Source organism: Sebastes umbrosus, chromosome 3, assembly GCF_015220745.1.
Source record: "Sebastes umbrosus isolate fSebUmb1 chromosome 3, fSebUmb1.pri, whole genome shotgun sequence".
Classification (NCBI taxonomy): domain Eukaryota; kingdom Metazoa; phylum Chordata; class Actinopteri; order Perciformes; family Sebastidae; genus Sebastes; species Sebastes umbrosus.
In genome coordinates this window covers 30,775,874-30,795,848 of record NC_051271.1, presented here as the reverse complement: position 1 = coordinate 30,795,848, position 19,975 = coordinate 30,775,874, and the positions used below count along the sequence as shown (strand labels likewise).

Here is a 19,975-nt window from a genome sequence, read left to right as displayed (position 1 = left end):
AGCATACTCCTTGCACCCACAAAGAACTGCATGGGCCTTTGAGCGAATCTCAAATCAAGATGAACATTAAAGAAACCTAATGCCATCTAGTGACAAACCCTGGATCTGCACCGACCGACAACATGAAAACTGCCACTGACAGTATTACAGCAGATGTAGGGATTTTACTATAAGGATATATAGTTATTCACAACTGTAAACCCTCCATAGCCATCCACATAGACACAATTGGATGTAACATCTAAAAACAACAACACAAAGAAATCTAACAGAGTCAGATAATAATTCATTTTCTACACATACAGTGGTGTTTTACAGACTAAAACCATTCCAATGACACAATATAAATCCATTTAGGTTTGATATGCCCTGTAAGGTGTGAAGCACATATCTGTTGTGAATCTTTGTAGTGTTTATTAGCCTATAGTTAATATTTTATTATTAGGTTAAATAAATGTTGTGCATAGGTCAGAGATATTTTGATCTACATAGAGCCAAGGGCCTTCAAACACATTTTCACTGCCTTGATAAACAAGAAACATTCAATGTACTATAGAGTGGTGCAGGAACGAGGCCTAAAACCCGGAAATTAGTTAGAATTTTAGCACTTCCGGTTCCTTCGTCTGGAAGTCAATGGGTTTTTGAATGGGTTTTTAGTTAGAAGCCTGAATAAAGGTTTGTGGTTAACACAAGATTAAGAGAATTTAACATTTGGTTCTACGATATAATAATATCCCATTCGTGAATTTGGAAGCTTTTATACGTGTTAAAAAAGGCGGTTGTTAACAAGTTCTACTGTTACGGATATTTGCAATAACATGCTGATCACTCTGTGCAATAATTGTATGATGCTGTGAAATAATTATTTAATTATCTGACGGACACTTTGTGCAATAATCTGGCAAAACTGTAATCTGGCATCTCATCAATACACATATTGTATTTTTATATTTTATATTGTATTATCTTTTATCTTTTTTTGTATTTATATTGCATTATCTCTTTTTTTTTAATTGTATTATCTTTTTTTAGCACATATGGGATTGTCACAAACTAATTTCGTTGTACTAAACAATGACGATAAAGGGCTTGAATCTTGAATCTTGAATCTTGAAGTGGCTAAATAAGACTACAAAACGTCATCACGTCGTCACGTCCTTCTTTACAGCCTCGTTGTGTAAACTCACGTTATCTTCTGGCATTCACACTTCAGAAATCATAAAAGTGGTGCTCATTTGTGGAGATTATTTCACAGAACAAAACATGTAAGTATCATAAACATTTGTTCGCCACAGAGTTCATTTTCTGCAATAATACCAAAAGATTCTAACTTACGGTTTGGCCTACAAAAATACGTCATGCAGTGTTATGCCAGTCGAGACGTCATCTGTCTGCGCCACGTCCACCTTCTGATCTGACAGTTCAATGACGGGTTGCACTTTGCCCACATGTTCTTTTGTTTTTTTAATGTTTCTTTGATAACACAGGTGGTTAAACCATAAAGTGAACAGCATGCACAGAGCCGCTCACACCGCTCTACATGACTGGTCTAAAGCTGTCGGCCCGGCGATGATCCGTCAGTGTTTAAGATGCAGAGGTGAGACTGTAAGAGACTGGAGCTAACTAATGCTACTAATGCTAACAACACGACTCACCTGGTGGGGACTCACTGAGTTATGTATCTGTTTCATATCTGCTGTTCTTTCACTTATTGTTCTACTAGTCACCGGAGCGTTACTGGACATAATGTTTCATAACAGGCTTATGTAAAGTGAAAGATTACACATTGAAACACTTTTTTTACAGGTTTTCAGGTGTAACAAATGTTTCAGCTCCCTGTATGGACAGAATCTATTATATTATTACTCTTAGCCGTTCTTAAAGAATTAACAATTATTCCTTTATGGCCTAAATGTGTTTTGTTGTTAGCTATTGTGTTGTTGTAACCATAGACTGTATATAATCGAAAATATAAAAAAGAAATATATATATATATATATATATATATATATATATATATATATATATATTTATATTATATATTTTATATTTTTATATTTATATATATTATATATATATATAAATATATATATATATAATATATTATTAATATACAATATATTATTAATATACAACACATATATATATATATATAATATTATTAATATACAACATATATATATGTTGTATATTAATTAAATATATAATATATTATTAATATACAACATATATATATATATGTTGTATATTAATAATATTATATATATATATGTGTTGTATATTAATAATATATTGTATATTAATAATATATTATATATATATATATATATATATTTATATATTTATATTATATATTTTATATTTTTATATTTATATATATTATATAAATATATATATATATATATATATATATATATATATATAATATACAACACATATATATATATATATATAATATTATTAATATACAACATATATTTATATATGTTGTATATTAATTAAATATATAATATATTATTAATATACAACATATATATATATATATATATATAAAATTTAATTTGAATTTCCCTCTGGATCAATAAAGTTACTATCTATCTATCTATCTATCTATCTATCTAATAGCTCCCCAGCAGCTGAGCTCACGAGCTTACAGTGTGATCCCGACCCCACACGACAGTGAGGAGAAGGAGATGTTGGACCGAATCCTGCGGGTGGACCACGCGGGTGAATACGGAGCCAACCGCATCTACGCCGGCCAGATGGCAGTGTTGGGTCGATCTAGTATTGGACCTCTCATCCAGGTATATATGGTCAGACACATGGCTTTGAAGTAGGACAGAAGTCTGCCCACTGTTAAATACACCACAGTTCTTTAACCTGCACTAGACAGCAGTTGTCTGATGGCAAAAAAATTGGCTGAAATAGCCAGAAATCATGTGAGAAACTTTTCTAGTTTTATATGATGCCAGTATATTCACTCTCTAAAACTGAGCCCGCTACAACCTAAAAATCGCAAGTTGTTGTTTATGCATTAAAGTGGCAGGAGGCAGTATATTTTTGGCATCATTGGGCAAAAATTCCATAATAACCTTTCAGCATATTGTAATTCAAATGTTCTGAGAGAAAACTAGACTTCTGCTCCTCCTCATGGCTCTGTTTTCAGGCTTTAAAAAATCTAGCCCGTGACGGGAGACTTTGACCAATCACAGGTCATTTCATTGAGAGAGCTATTGGCTGTGCTCTGGTCATGTGACCGGTACTTGGCGTTCCTTCACCAGATTTCACAATGGCGGCGGTGTCACAAACGTTCTCATTTTACAGCTAAACCGTGCACTACAAGATATATATATATATACAAATAGGCATTAACGGAACATTATATTGATTAATACTTGATCAGCGCTGCCTAGTTTGACCGTTTGGTCAGAGTTCGCGAGTGATTGACAGCTGGCTCTCATAGACAGTAGCTGGATAGCAGACTTCAGATCAGCTCTTACCGCTTGTTTTCCTCCAGTCTGTGAAATCTTGCAGATGCCGTTAGGAGCACCGGAGGACACAGAGGCACAGGATTTTTTTCAGGTTATCTGTTTCATGTACTACTGTCATGATATAGCGACGTTTTATAAAAATAGCTTTTTTAAATCATATTTGCTCCAATCTCGCCTACTTCAGCTTTAAAGAAATTAGTGGCATGAAAACAAACATGTTATTATCACGTTAACGTTGACAGCCCTAATATTTTCACTTAAAAATCTTGCCTAAATGGTAAATGTTTCATTCAAAATGATCATTACTGGACATACATATACTGTACATTGTTAGTTTGCTGTATTGTGATCCACAAATAGAAAAAACAATTATCAAAATGCATAATTTTTGACACTCCATGTTCATGTTTGTTTTTCTTCAGGAAATGTGGGATCAAGAAAAGAAACACCTGGAGAAATTCAATGAGATTCTGGCTGAGAACAGAGTTCGACCCACAGCACTGTTACCCATCTGGAACATCGCTGGGTTTGTATTAGGTTGGTACAACCCATAAGCAAACAGCAGAGTTTATAAAGTTGTGAAATAACTTACTTTGAAGAGAAAAACAAATTATTATGATACTTCATTTAATGTGTATAAAGCTAAAGCTGTACCGGCTGTATGAGAATGCTAAAAGGCCTTTGTCTTGATGTTGCATTTGTCCAACCACGTGTTAGAACTTGATGTTGACAGTGCTGACAAATGTATAAACAAGTTCTTTCAGGTTGCTGAGCCTGAACCCTATTTCACTAGTTTTGTCTGCTGTAGGTTTTTGGCAATATGTAGTCAGTTGTTGCTTTATTAAATCTTAAATATGTATTTGTTTTAAATCTACTCCAGGTGCGTCCACTGCAATGCTGGGAAAAGAGGGGGCGATGGCCTGCACTGTGGCGGTGGAGGAGAGTATTTCAGAGCACTACAACAGCCAGATAAGAGCTCTGATGGAGAAGGACCCTGAGAGATACACTGAACTGTTACAAGTGAGTCAGCGACTGTGTTCTCTGTAACTCTGTCTCTTACATTGGCAAAGATCTTTTTGTGGTGATGCATAAAGGATGTGAAGGCATGTTCGTATGGATTTTTTGCTCGTGGAATAGTGTTAAGACCCAGACACACCAAGCCAACATCAGAGAACTAGCAGCGATGAAGGAAGTCTGTTGCGTCGCCTCACGTCGCCTTTGTCATGGCCGACAAGTCGCATTTGAACACACCGCAAAGACTGCAGCCGACGGCCAGTTAGCACATACGTTCTGCGCCTGCGTGAGATGAAATAACTCTCCACACCAGCAGGCGGCGGTAGTCTGTATTCGTCATTCAAAAAGGGAAACCGGAACACCGCTGTATCGTTAGTCTCTTCCTCTGACACTTTTCAAATGCTCACTCCAGAGACGAAGGAGACGGCACCATTTCCTGTAATTTTGTGAGCTACAAAAGCCACTGCCTTTGCTTGCTTTACTGTCCTCACGGAGACATTGCCACAGCGCGTGTCGTCCAGCTTAACATCGACCCAACTAATCGATGATCAAATTTGTTGCCGACTATTTTTATAATTGATTTTAATCGATTAGTTGTTGCAATCCTAGATTGTTGCCACTCATGCATGCTGGCCAGCACAACCTGTTGCCTTTAATCAGTGGGTCAAACGGTGGATTGCATATTTTCTATTTATTTTCATGAAGCTGGTTCAGGTTTTTAGTATAACTGGTATTTCCAAGGTTAAACAGTGTGATTTTTGGCATTTTGTCTTCCGCGTGTTTGCCTTCACTTACATCGCCACGTGGCTATTGACATTTGTCGTTTGGCGCTGTTGCAGGTCACAGTTTGTCTTTCTTAGTTTGGACACATTCCCCACGCCACAATAGTGTCTTTTAATTTGTACACATCACAGCTCACGGCTAATTCCCCATTAACATGGCTTCGGCTTTTTATCCACGGTTACATCTCTGGATACCTTCAAAATGGGTCAAACCAGAGACACACTCAACACACGAAGATAGGGTCTTTTAAAGAGTCGATTCAGCTGTTATTTTTGATAAATAGCTTCAGTTTAATCAGCAGTTTGGAGCAACATTCACCTGTGAGCCATGTAAATAAGACAATTTAAAAAGAGGTGCTCTTAAAAGAACAACATAAACCTTCTTGTTGCTGGCCTTTTATTGTCAGTCCTGTCAGAACAGCTTGACACATTTGTCGAGTTAAAGCAGAGCACAGATGCAGTGACATCTGAATATGTTTAATTACTTAATAACGTGGTCCTCTATTATATTTTAATAGGTCATAAAGGAATTCAGAGATGATGAGATGGAGCATCATGACACAGGATTGGAGCATGATGCTGAAAAGGTAATTATATTTTACCTCTTTTACTGCACAATCCACACAAGTACTTTGATTTCACAGAACCTGATTAAAGGATGCCTTGTGGAATCAAAGTACACTAAAATAAGTATAAAACACATAAATATCAGTCATCATTTATAAAAGTATTTAATGGTCTTTGAAGCTTTTAATGATTGTTCTGTTTTTTTGTTTTAGTTACCTGGATACTGGCTACTAAAAAACGCAATACAGCTTGGCTGCAAAGCTGCAATATATGTTTCTCAGCGTGTCTAACATTGTTTTTTTAGAATAACTGAAAATGTTCACCAATGTTTATTTGATATGTTGATTCAAATTTGAATGAATGGCAGTTAGATTTCTGCTCCATTGTTCAGGAAATACTTTGTCATACTATTGCAAGATTAAAAGTATTGTATACAAACATTCACATTTACCCACATGAACCAAAATTGTACTGCTTTGTACTGTGTATAATACATGGACTGTTTAAGTTAGTGGAGGTAACCCTGTCTGAATTAAAAGCAGATCTTTACTCTGTTGTGTCGGTGTAAATCCTGTTTCACTTCTTTGTCGCAATGCTATGCTTCCCAGGTAAAAAAAAAGTACGCTGAAGTTGTTCACTCAACTTAGTATACTTTCATGTGCACATGTGATTAGTGTACTAAAGTGTGCTATTTATACTGAAGGTATATCATAAATGCTATTTAAGATACACTAAAACACAATTAAATGTACCAAGTGTACTATTTTGACACTCCATTAATCTGTACTTAGATATACTTGAGTACATCCTTTTTACTAATGATGTACGTTTTTAAAACATTATTTAATTTTATTCTCAAAGTATATTTTAATCCACTTTTCAGATAACTGTTAACACACTCATAGTATATAAAAAAATACATTTTGAATTCAAATAGAATGTGTGGATAATACATTTTAAATATAATTTATTAGAATTTGGAATGACTATCAAGTTCGCTTGAAATATAATTGAAATACAATAAAGTGTATTTATAAAAAGTACCGATTAGTTAAAAAGAAGTTGTACTTAAGTATGGGCAGTGCAGTGGTTGCATGTTCTCCCTGTGTTAGCGTGGCTTTTCTACGGGTTCTCCGGGTTCCTCCCACAGTCCAAAGACATGCAGGTTAATAGTTGACTCTAAATTGCCCGTAGGTGTGAATGTGAGTGTGAATGGTTTTCTGTCTCTGTGTGTCAGCCATGTGATAGTCTGGAGACCTGTCCAGGGTGTACCCCGCCTTCACCCAATGTCAGCTGGGATCGGCTCCAGCCCCCCCAAGACTCTGAATAGGATAAGCACTTACAGATAATGGATGGATGGATGTACTTAAGTATATTGAAGTGCATCTTAGTAGTGTCAAAATAGTACACTTGAGTACACTTAAATGTATTTCAGTATATCTTTTGAAACACTAATGATATATCATTAGTATACTAAGTACATTGTTAGTACACTCAAAAGTAGCACACTTAAGTACACTTATCACGTGCACATGGAAGTATACCAAGTATACTTAATTTAAGTGAACTTCAGTCCACTTTTTTTGTTTACCTTGGCAGTATGCCTCATAAGGGATGTTAGTGGGAAAATTGGTGGAACCACTTTTACATCAAAAACACTTCGTATCAATCTAGTGATTCAATGAGCTAATGGGAGTTTACAGAAGAAATACTCCAATTATCTAATATAAAATCTTGTTATTGCTTATTTTCTTTTTTTTAAGATATCTCTTGCCAGTGCAGCAATGGACAAATACAAAGATCTTACACTCACCAAAAGAGAAATACCTGAAATACATGTAATGAGGACGTATCGTTACTAGCATACACAGCCATCACACCCTTCAACAAACTCTCCTGTTTCACATGTAATAGTTCATATATCAAAATGAGCAATGACTTGTCATCCTGGCCTAACTGCTAAGCGCCCTCACACAGCTGTTCTGGGTACATTAGGTCACTGAGAAAGAGGGATTGACATGAGGCTTGTCCAGGGGCCCCTAATCTTTTGGGCCTTTCAGCAGGATGAGCAAAGAGTTCATTCCCCTCCGAGTCAATATCAGTTTGTCCTCACGGTACATTGAATACTGACCCAAGACCTTTTTACCCATGGTCTAGCCTTTTCGTGCACTGGGGACATGATGATGCACTGATTTATGGCCTGTGGTGGGGGCTGATATGGACTTAAGTGAAATCCTTTGATGGTAATTTGTCTCTTGGCTCTAGCAGGCAGTAAGGGTGTTGGAATTGAAAACCTCATACTATACAATATGAACACAGATGGGGGACAAATTAAAGGAAAAACAAACATGTATCGAGGGATTGGGCTGCCAGAACAGCTTCAATCTTCAAGTCTGTGGAAGTCTGGAGGGATGAAAACACCATTCTTCCAAAAAATATTCCCTCATTTGGTGTTTTGATGACAGTGGAGAGCCTTTTCTAAAGGTCCTGACACACCGAGCCGACAGTCAGCCATTGGACAGTTTGGGGCCGTCGGTGAGCGTCTGTCGACCTCATTTTTACCGTGTGTCCCGCACGTCAGCTCTAGTCTGCCCGTGTTGGAGGTTTTTTGGCCGATTCAGCCAATTGAAACGATGGCGGAACCTGTTGTGCTAACTGGACGTCCGCTGTAGTCTTTGCAGTGTGTTCAAATGCAACCAAGACAAAGAGAGACGACGCAACAGTCGGCCTTCATCGCTGCTAGTTTTTTTATGTCGGCTTGGTGTGTCTGGGCCTTGACACGTTGGTTCAAAATCTCCCATAGGTGTTCAGTCTGCAACTATTCTGATAATCGGTTAATAGATTAAGTTAGTTTTAACCATACTAGCGGCGTTGCTGAATGGCAATGTCGATCTCATGGCCAGTCGATCTGAAGTAGGATGAAAAACAGAGTCATATATCTAAACATGGATGGATTGCCATGTTATTTGGTTCATGGTCTCCAAAAGATGAATCCTGATGACTTTTCCTCTAGACTAGCGCCACCATGAGGTTCACATTTGTGGTTTTAAGAAGGGATGCACCGATCCGACTCTTTCAGTCCCGATACTAATACCTGGGCTTTGGGTATCGGGTGTAGTATACTTTCCTGCATACTTTGCAAAACACCTTGTTAAGTACTGACTTTGATGAGCCTGACCTTTCATATAGTGCCATCATCAAGTCAAAATTCCAGTTGGTCTAGTACTTAGGTTAATGACATTCCCATCAGCTTCAGTTGTAGTTTATCTTTGTGTTTAATACTAATAAGCAAATGTTAGCATGCTAACACGCAAAACTAAGATGGTGAATATGTTAAACATTACACCTGTTAGCATTGTCATTGTGAGCATGTTAGCTGATGTTAGCAATTACCTCAAAGCATGCTGTGAGTAAGCCTCACAGAGCTGCATAGCTGCAGACTAGGCTACTCGTTTAAAAGACCAGTGTGTAGGATTTAAGGACATTTATTGGTAGAAATGGAATATAATATTCACAACTATGTTTTCATTAGTGTTTAATCATCTGAAAGTAAGAATTGTTGTGTTTTCGTTAGCTTAGAATGAGCCCTTCATATCTACATAGGGAGCATGTCCTCTTCATGGAGGACAGCAATGTTGCTCCGCCATTTTGCTACAGTAGCCCAGAAAGGACAAACCAAACACTGTCTCTAGAGAGAGCCTGAAGGCCGCCGCAGTTCTCTAAAACACTTGTAAAGGGAGAGGTGAGCGGAGGGGTATTCAGTTGGTGGCAATCTGCAGCTTCACCACTAGATGTCACTAAATCCTACACACTGGTCCTTTAAGCCAAAATGTCAAAAAAACAACAAGCCTCTCAATTATGAGGATGTCCTGCTTCTCTTATGTGATTGCAAACTGAATGTCATCAGGCTATGGACCTTTGGTCTAACAGAACAAGCGCTTTGAAGATGTCCAAGGGTCTTGGGAATATGTGATGGACATTTTTTCACTATTTTCTTCCATTTTATAGATCAAACAATTCATTGATTAAGAAAATAATCATTAGATTTACTGATATGTTCAGGTCTTTCTTTTAATTCATCACCTGTCTGTATATCAATGTCCGCACTAGAAGTGTCTCACGGAGGTGAGCTGTTATTACCCAGGTTCACAGGCTCGGATCTATTTTTGCCTAGCATGAGGTCAGAGGAGTTATTTTAGCTGGGGTGGGTTTGCATATCATACCTGACCTCAAGGGTTAATGTGCCGTATGGCCTCCATTCCTCAAAAATAGGTACATCTTTACTGCCCATCAGCCCACGTAAAAGCAGAAATCAACCCCATCCCCGCCATGTTTGTTATGATGATGGACATTATGAACTGCTCATTTAGTGCAGTCTGTTAAGGATAAATGACTTGAAATAAAATGCAGTGCATTGCACATCTAGTTGTGATCATAGAGGCATCTCTTCTCATTTCTGCAAACCATAAAATGGTGATCAGCTAATCAAAATGAGTCAGTTCAACTGTATGAGGGCTGCCTCAGGGTACTGACTACCCTTTTCCGTATCTAGTAATTCCTTAACCTTGTTTATTTGTACTAATAATTTCTCTGTTTTATTGACAATATATGAATTGGTTTGCTTTTGACAATGTGTCTCTATAATGATCCCTGTGTTCTGCAACACTAGTTTCTATATTTTCTAAGCTATAAAAGCATTCTCACTATCTTGCCTGCACTAAATAAACAAGAATAGTATTTTCTCGTTTTAATGCCTACAACAAAAAGGCACAAATGTCACTTCAAAAGTCACCAAAAGAGGTCACCCCACTATACATAAGCAATAATAGACAGTGGGCAGCTTTGCAAGTCAAAGGTAGAGGATCATACATTCTCTCTGCTCCAGATTAATAGTGCTGACAGTTTTATAGCAAGGTGCGACTGTTTAAATAAAGCAACATGAGTACAGCTCCATCTGTGGCACCATTTTGGGTGACGAAATTACCGGTGAATAAAAACAAGAGTGATGACTCAGTCAACATGCAGGTGTTAATAACCGCAAACCATCAACTTTACATCTAAATTAGCTGCCATTAGGCCTATATATACAATATTTTTTAACGTAACTTTTTAACTTATTTTAATTTCACTAAATCAGAAAGTTACTTTCTGCATCCATCATGTGAGCTGTTTAGGTTCTTTTCCCAGAATCACTCAAAGGAATCTGCTGAAACACTGACGGAGAAATTGGCAACAAGAATTTGAAAAGGGCAATAAAACTTAACTAAACTGGGACTGTCTCGCTACCCGTGAATAATTGTGGTTGTAAATTTTGAGCAGCACGAATAATACAAATCCCTATAAGTCATAAAAGCTTTTCGGATACAGATTGTATTGCTTCTTGGCTTCTTGGATACAAGCAGACTGTCAGTCAGCAGGCCTCTCTGGGGTTTATAACTAATAGATAGCATAAGGTCCATCCGTAGCATTGAGTATCTTTGGGGATTTAGTAGATATTGTTTCACTTTAGACTCACAGTAAAACAGTGCTGTGATAGTCTCAAATAGTGATAGTATTCTTTCAGATTTTGTAAATGCACTAATACACAAGGATTTCATCTCCCATTAAACCCTTTAAAATAATGGAATGTACCGAATAATCATCAAAAAAACAATGATGAGATATAAGCATGCCTTTTGGGAAATCAGGTTGGAAGAAAATAACAGCACATGGGGAAACAGTGAAGGCCCAGTGACACAATACACAGTATTGTTCTCTTTCTCCTGGTGATGTGCCTATCTTTGTGCATTTACAGGTGAATGCTTACATTCAAATTTACTTCAGCCATGTGCTTTATATGTATCATAAACAGCTTTCTTAATGTTGTACCATAATGTTAAATGAAGTTTTAAGCTGGTGCCCACTCTGGCAGGATTTAAAGGAACAGTTCAACATTTTGATAAGTACCATAGAAATATAATATAAACGGACATTCAAATCAACTTAGCAGGATGGTCAGAGCAGCGGCCATTTTTGTAGCGGGCTAACTTCTGTATAAAGTAAACCGACTTCTGGCAAATCGCGGACTCACTGAGGTGAGGATTTGCAGTAATGACTAAAGTGAGCAGTGGAGTAGTTACAAAGCATAGAGAGCCAGAGTAAATTAGTCAAATTTAACAACTTAAAGGTGCTATTGATAACATTCAGCCACTAGATGTCGCATTTACTTCACAACAAGTCGTTGCCAGGCACTTACCGTCAATCTCAGCCATTTATCCGCTTTTTCCACACTAACTGACAGCCCAGAAATACCACGTGATACCAACGTTGTTTTACTATTGGCTCATAAGCCTTGTTAGAAGTGGGAACCAAACGTAAGATATCTTCCACAGAAATAAACAAAACGTTCATTTTGGACCCACCAAAATTTTTTAAATGATTATATCACAATCCTAAGAATTTTTTTTCAGGAAAAGCCATACTTTTATTTGGCACCTTTCTAAAGGCTCTGTGGATGTATTATTTTTTCAAAAATATTCGTCCACATAAAATTTTTATCAATAAGACCTTTAATACTTCATACACACACATTTCTATTGCCAAATGAGTGACAACTTTGTTCGGCTCATTTTTTACCAGTGTAGCGTTTGAGCGAGCTAGCCAGCTTGCTAATTCCACCATGCTTTAATGCTGCACTGGTTACAGGAAATGAGTCTCTGGGTCTAATGGTCCCTCCGCATCACAAAAGAGTATGAAACTGGCTCAACTCCCCGCCACACCGGAGAAGAACAAGCTATACGGGCGAGCTGCGACCACACTTAATGGCTCCACTGACGTGTTGTCATCATAAAAATGATCAACAATCACCATTTTCTTTAGTACTAGTCAAATGACCACGGAACACCGTCCACTGTCAGTTCTGCTCTTATTCTATTTCAATGGGAACTACGTCTATTTGCTTTCTTGCTGAGAGTTAGATGAGAAGATTGATACCACTCAATCTTCTCATCTAAGTCTCAGCAAGAAAGCAAGTAAGCGTATTTTCGGAAGTGTCTTACTATTGCTTTAAGGTACTGATATAATAATTTACATCTGCTTGTAGTCTCCCCAATACAGAGAATATTTATCTTTACTAATAAGTGTCCACATTAATTTTCTCTATTTCTTCTGCCAGGGATGTCATTACTTTAAGCCCATTATGCTGCAAAGCTGGTCAACCTTGGGAAAGAGTAACTTTGTATCCTGATATGATATGGCTAAGCATGGATATAACAATATTATGTTTTATCTGATGAGCTCAGCCCAGTTGACTGCATGGGGCGATAAAGCTAACACAGATGCTGTCATGTCACCATAACTTTTATGCACAAATCATGTGCATAACTATGAGAGTATGCATTGCCTTGACCCCTTAACAAGGGGCTCCCAGAAGTGAGGGGCCATTAACTCAAACTGACTCAGAGCAGTTTTTTTTATGTACTGTTGGTTATCCAGGTCAACTTTTCACATACAGCCTCATGGGCTGAAAAACAGCCACACTCAGACAGGCCACTCTATAAATAGTAAGCATTTTTACTGTTCTGTGGTACGTCTCTACATATAAATAAGTGTAAAGTGATGTCACTGTAGATTACTCTGTTACAGATTAGAAATTATACTATTACTATTACTATTTTACATATTTCTTTTCTTTGTTTTTTGCTTGTGACATATAAGTAAATGTATGTTAAATTGGTCTGCCGAAAGATGCATGTGTGCATGTCCACGTGCCTCTGACTACTTCAGCCCATGATAAATCTTTTGGGTGACTGAGGGGTGTGTGGCCTGAAAGAGCTGTGACCACGTGTCCACATGTCTTCACAACACATGATGCAAAGGGCTGACATCACTTCAGCTGGAATCTCTGATTTATGGCCTGCCACACAGTGCCATCTACCAGTCGTTTTGGAGAAAGAAAAAACACCACCAAGGTCAGTCCTCGATGAAGGGTCATCAGCACAAAATTTCTCAAATGTAAACTCAGGATGTTGCACCATTTTCATTAGATCACTGCAACAAACAAACGTGCAGAAAAAATAGCCACAACCACAATAGTGGTAAAATAACCTTGACTATGTTTTAAATATTTGACAAGTGCATGTATAATCTGTTTCTTTTTAGCAGTTTCAGTATGTGAGATGTAGAGCTACAACAGACAGACCTTGATAAAAAACCAAAGGACTTTTTAGTGAGGTTACACCCAATGGGCAACTCCGGGGTCTGAAAAGTGAAGCCAATGTGAAAGTGCCTTAAACTTGCATTCTTTCTAATAGTCAGCAGGGGGCGACTCCTCTGGTTGTAAAAATAAGTCAGATTGTATAGAAGAAAATGACCCTACTCACTTTATTACCTCAGTAAACATTGTAAACATGAGTTTATGATCTCAATCGTTAGTTTCAAGTCTTCTTCAATACAACATGATGTTCATTTAGTAAATTATGGTCCCATTTGGAGTCAAATAGACCATAAAGCAGGGTATATTTGGGGGCGTGTCTACCTTGTGATTGGCAGGTCGCAACCATGGCGTTGTCCAGTCTGGGAGTATTCAGTGTTTTCGTCTCATAATGTTAACCCTTTCACAGTGTGTTTTCAGTTCATGAAAGTTAATTGTAACATTTTGGTCGCCTAAAAATGTCTTATTCAGCATTCGGTTGTACTTAGCTCCACCCTCTCGTGTGTTCTCAAACTTGTGATGTCATCAGGTATAAAGTCTGGAGCTGCTCCATAGACAATGAATTGGAGACTGATTTTGTGGACCCACAGAATGTTTGTTTTTCTATTTAATACCAAAATGAGCTTTATTATATTGTAGTGTTGTCAGTTGTGAAACAGAAAATGTTCCCACATACTCAGATCATTCCCCTGGGTGCTCTCAGTGTCATCTAGAACATCTCTCCCAATTCATCGTCTATGGAGCAGCTCCACACTTTATACCCTATGACATCACAAACTTGAGTTTAAGCACTCTAGTTTTTAGCTTTGGGACAGAGTTGTTAAAGTTTAATAATAATTTTTGGACTGTCTTAGACCATAGGAATAACATGTATGAACTTTGAAAATGGGTGTAGTTCCCCTTTAAGGCACTTCTGCATTGGCTTCACTGTCCTGTTGTGACTTTAGTGAAATATTAAATCATGCAGGCCTACATATTCCTCGCAAATCACAGCCACACCGCTCAGTTGGCAAGCTGATTTCTGAGTACAAACGCAATGAAATGATATTAAATTAACAATAAGACAGACATCAAGGTGACATTTGCCTGCTATATCTTCTCTTATCTGATGGGGCTTGTGCAGCTGCTTCCACTCTATGTTGTGTGATTGTCATATTGTATTGCTGATCAAGTGTGAAGACTTATGTGAAGGACCTATTGTCGAGTGCCGGAGCTTCGCATGGCGTGACCCCAATGCTGGTATCCATCACCGCACTGACAGGCCTGGTGGTTCATCCAGCATGACTCCAAGGCCACGTTGCTGCTCCACTGTGTCATGAGCCCCAAAGACAAGCTGTTCACTCAGCACAGTATGCACCCACCCCACCCTCCCTTCAGAACCATTGGCCCACTTTGGCAAGAGAACAGTATTAAACAAAACCATGATGGAGGCCGAAATTGTTTGGGGGGGAAAACAGTGTATATGCAAGTTGCATGATATGTATGTATTTCATTTGTATAAATTTGCAAACACTTTTGTGATGCGATGCTGTTAGTTCTCTAATCTCACAATTTGTCCTTTACACATCTTTGACTGTTTAGGATTGTGGTTGTGGCATTCACGCTCGAGGCCGAACATACTTTGCCTGGATGAAGGTGCGTCTGGCACGCCGATAAGGTGGGCAGAACGCATAGTTTGGTTGTACCCCTCACAAGCAGAGTGAGCTACAGCCTCTCGCGGCACACAAAACGTGTTCACTTGTCAGCTATCTTTTTCTATGCCTGTTACATCACCACCCCACCCCTCCGCCATCGACCCCTCCTCCATCTATCACACTGATGCATTGGCAGCCCGCAGAAGGTTACCACGCAAGGCCTCTTAACACCTGGTTTTAGGTAGCTTTGCCCGCCCCACCTGCTAGCCTCCTGCTGTGGTCCAGCACTTCACACCGATCCCGCTAAGGCCCCGCCTGTCGTCCTCACTGATTGAATGGAGAGCTCTGGCAGTGTTACTCCAACCAGGTCTCATATCTCTCGCCTGAGGCTTGTTTTCATGTGGCTTGTAAAGATGCCACACTTATCTCCTATTAATCATGGGCCTCTTTCCCCAGCTATGCTCTCCACTGCTGGTGACAACATAGATTCAGAGGGATGCTGCTGCAGATTGTCAAATTACACGCGACATGGCATGGGAGGCTGCGAGGTGTGATTGTGGTATGGATCACAACCTTATAGAAATACAAATAGGTCGTCTTAAAACAACAGCTTGTTGATTGAACCACCACACGGTTGGAGTTTGTTGTTGGATTTCGGAGTCATTACCTGCGAGTTGCAACCTTTCTGCGCTGTGTTGCGGGCATAAGAATCCAGCACATGACTGCTGTCTCTGGTTCATTGGTCTTTGAAGCTATCAGCCGACAAATATTCGAGCTCGCGGCCGGGCCCTCAGCTTTTGAGGCTTGCGATGACACACATGCTCAGCAGACAAAGTGCCCGGACCACCCGGGCTTTAGGTGTCCTGACCTTGGAGGTTGGCTGTGAAAAATAACAACACAAGGGGAGAAAGAATGCCTCCTATGCTGCACATGGGGTCAAGCTGTTGCCCCTGTCAGGGTGAAGTTCAACATGTCTTATGAGCCCCTTACGGGTTGTGTAAAATGTTTTTCACAGGTAAAGAGACAAATGTATTAGACTCCAGAAGTGTGTCAGGTCTCACTTTGTGTATGTGTGTGTCTTTTGTAGATGCTAAGAGGGACAATGTTTGACCAAGTTGTGCGAGCTGAATCACTCGAGGTGTAGCACACAAATCCACTTAAACCCATTGATCTGAAGCCCGCCGTGAAAAACGTATCATTCTGTCCAATCCCATATCAAAGAAAAGCAAAATAGCAGCAATGCCATCTCTCTGTTCGTGACATTCTAGTGAAACGGTGATAGATTTACAGCAACTCCTTTCGTTTTTCAGCTATTTGAGGTATCTGTTAAACAGATTGTTGCATTGATTTCTGGGAAGACAGATGGTGGTGTGCATGCTTCGAGACAACTGCAGGAATGAAGAATTGTTCAGCTCGGTAGATCAAATTCAGTATAGTTATGTCCTTAGGGTACATCTTTTATTGCGCGTAGGTGCATACGATCTCACAGACATATTTCTGAGTAGCTTTGTTTTCTTTCTGGCCATAGTTGAAAGTAGCTAAAATAGCATGAAATGCTTGACAATGAGACAAAAATACCATTTTTATTTCTGCCAAAGCAACGAGACAAACCTTGATAAATCTGTCTACCTTGGGTCTAAGTCTTTAAATGGTTAGGTCATTACTGCAGACGACATACTGTATGATCTTGATTTTCTTTTGCCAAAAGAGATACATAATCCTCAACATACCCACAATAATGACAGATATTCTTTCTTATTCATTTTACAGAACACTTTTGACCTAATCATATGCGTGCCTTTAAAATTGAAATCATTGAACGGCTCTTCATCTAATTCGTGTTTCAAGTATGATTGTGGAGTGTGTGTGCTGTTGTTGGTGTGTCCAGTCTCCTCAGGGGGGTGTGAACTGAAGGTTTATTACTTTTATTGTAATGGAGGTTTTCTTTTCATCTGTGCTGAACTAATTCTCCTGCCACCCTGCAGCCCCAGCAGCCTTTGGCCTTCCAAACGATCATTATTGGATGTGATTGACACGTCAGGATGGTGTGCATTTCATTGTTGAGAATTTTAGAGCCCTTGGCCTCGTGATCCCTCAGCGATCAGCGGTACGTCACCCTACAGCCATCCTAGGGGCACAAGGCTGGATTACCATACAGGCAAAGCGCGCAAAGAGGCCCCTAAAAACCCCAAAGTTTAATACACATCACTTACACAATTAGAATGAATTGCTTTTTTTTTTTTTAAATAAAGAAATTTGCAACACTGAAGTTGAATATCAACTGTGCTGGGTCCTCTATCTTGTGGTCCTATCTCATAGAGCGGCTTTGGCTCAGAGGTAGAGCAGGTCGCCCACCCATCGGAAGGATGCCAGTTCAAACCCCGGCTCAGGTAAGATACTGAACCCCATATCCTGAAAGCTGTGCCATTGGTTTGTGAATGTGTATATAGATTAGACCTGGCACCTTGTATGGCAGCCTCCGCCATCAGTGTATGAATGAGTGTGTGAATGGCTGTATGTTGACATGTACTGTAAAGCGCTTTGAGTGGTTTGAAGACTAGAAAGGCGCTATAAAAATTCAAGTCCATTTAGAGTGACCCTGTGTCAAAATCAGTTTTCTTCAATGTTTTAGTTTGTTGTAAAGTCTTTTATTCCTTTTATTCTATGCGTAAAGTTATTAACACACAAAACCTTGGGCAAGGTGATATTAATCAATCATAGGAGAACTATAAGGCTTCAACCAACAATTATTTTCATCAATACGTCTGACAATTATTATTTTTAAAGGTCTTATTGATAACATTTTTATATCGATGAATATTAAAAAAAGAAAAAAAACTTCTACAGAGCTTTTAGAAATGTGACGAATAAAAGTATGGCTTTTCCTGAAAAAAAAAAATTATAATTGTGAATTAATCATTTTAAAAAAATGTTGCGGGTCCAAAATGAATGTTTTGTTTATCTCTGTGGAAGATATCTGACATTTGTTTCCCACTTCTAACAAGGCTTGTGAGCCAATAGTAAAATGATGTTGGTATCATTTGGTATCTCTGTGTCGTCAGTTAGGGTAGAAAAAAACGCATAAATGGCTAAGATTGACGGTAAGTGCCTGGCAACGACTTGTTGTGAAGTGAATGCAATGGAACGGGGGAGGGAGAATGCAACATTTAGTGGCTGAATGTTATTAATGTTATCAATAGCACCTTTAATAATTGATTGTCCATAAAATGTCAGACGATAGTGGGAAAAGGCCCATCATTATTCCCTGAAACCCAAGTTAACATATTCAAAATGCTTTTGTCGTTTGACCAACCGTCAAAAACTCAAAAATGTTGAGTTTAGTATCATAGAATACTAGGGTAGCCAGAAAATATTCACATTTTAAAGGCTGCTAGCAGTGAATATTTGGCATTTTTGATTAAAAAATTAAAAATTAATCAATTATCAAAATGGTTGACAATTCATTTTTGTCAATGGACTAATCAATTAGCCAACGAATAATTTCTGCCCTATAGTATTGGTTGGTTTCTGAGTATCTGGGGATATACTAAAACTGCCATGCACAGAGGGGGTCAACAGGGGCCCAACAACAATTTTTTTGCCCCGGGGTTTATCCGGTCATGCAGAGGGACAGTCACAGATCAGTTTAAAATACTCTGTCTCTGCACTAAAGGCTAACTAACTTGTCATCCAGGAGTCTGCAAAGGAAGGGACACAACCGTAAAGGTAAAGACCCTTAATCACACACTGCACAAAGCCTTTCATTCTGCAGAATAGTTGACTGGTATCTAATCTATCTGAACTACTGAGTTAACATCCTATTGCAACTCACCATTCAGAGACATTTTTATCCCTAGTGATGAGCCTCTAAGGGCCTAAGTGTGGAGGTAGCAGCATATCTATCACATCCCCATAGAACCATCTAGCTTCAACATTCCCCCTTCAACTGGAATCTCTATCTCTGGATCTCAGGAACAGCATACATTTATTTTCTTTGCATTATGTACTGGTTAAACGTTAATATAAAGTCGTATGTAATGAATTACTGTACTTTCTCAGTGGCTTATTAAACACAGTCAGTGACACTAAAAACGTATTTGACAATTATGCACTGATATTTCATCTCATTTTGGTTTCTTCTCCTGTAGTGGAATAATGATAATCTATGAGATCAAAGAATACATATATGTATATTTTTTATTTCTATCATTTTTTATGAATAAAAAAATGTCATTGGAAATATTATTTTTTATTTTTTTTATGTGGCTTAAAAAGAGGAAATTAAACCAGACTCTT

The 19,975-nt window shown here is 38.5% G+C and overlaps 1 protein-coding gene across 2 annotated transcripts; it reads left to right on the top strand.

The window, feature by feature from the left end:
- The first annotated feature begins 1,369 nt into the window (after nucleotides 1-1,369).
- Nucleotides 1,370-6,411, top strand: coq7 (coenzyme Q7 homolog, ubiquinone (yeast)). Of its 2 annotated transcripts, XM_037765834.1 has the most exons (7): nucleotides 1,370-1,520; nucleotides 1,554-1,597; nucleotides 2,626-2,804; nucleotides 3,914-4,028; nucleotides 4,372-4,511; nucleotides 5,806-5,874; nucleotides 6,067-6,411. In XM_037765834.1, exons 1-7 carry the CDS (start codon nucleotides 1,513-1,515, stop codon nucleotides 6,142-6,144), a joined length of 633 nt encoding a protein of 210 aa, XP_037621762.1. In that variant the 5' UTR covers nucleotides 1,370-1,512; the 3' UTR covers nucleotides 6,145-6,411. The 2 variants fall into 2 exon arrangements, with proteins under 2 accessions (XP_037621762.1, XP_037621761.1); XM_037765833.1 differs by having other exon boundaries at nucleotides 1,404-1,597.
- Nucleotides 6,412-19,975: the final 13,564 nt, after the last annotated feature.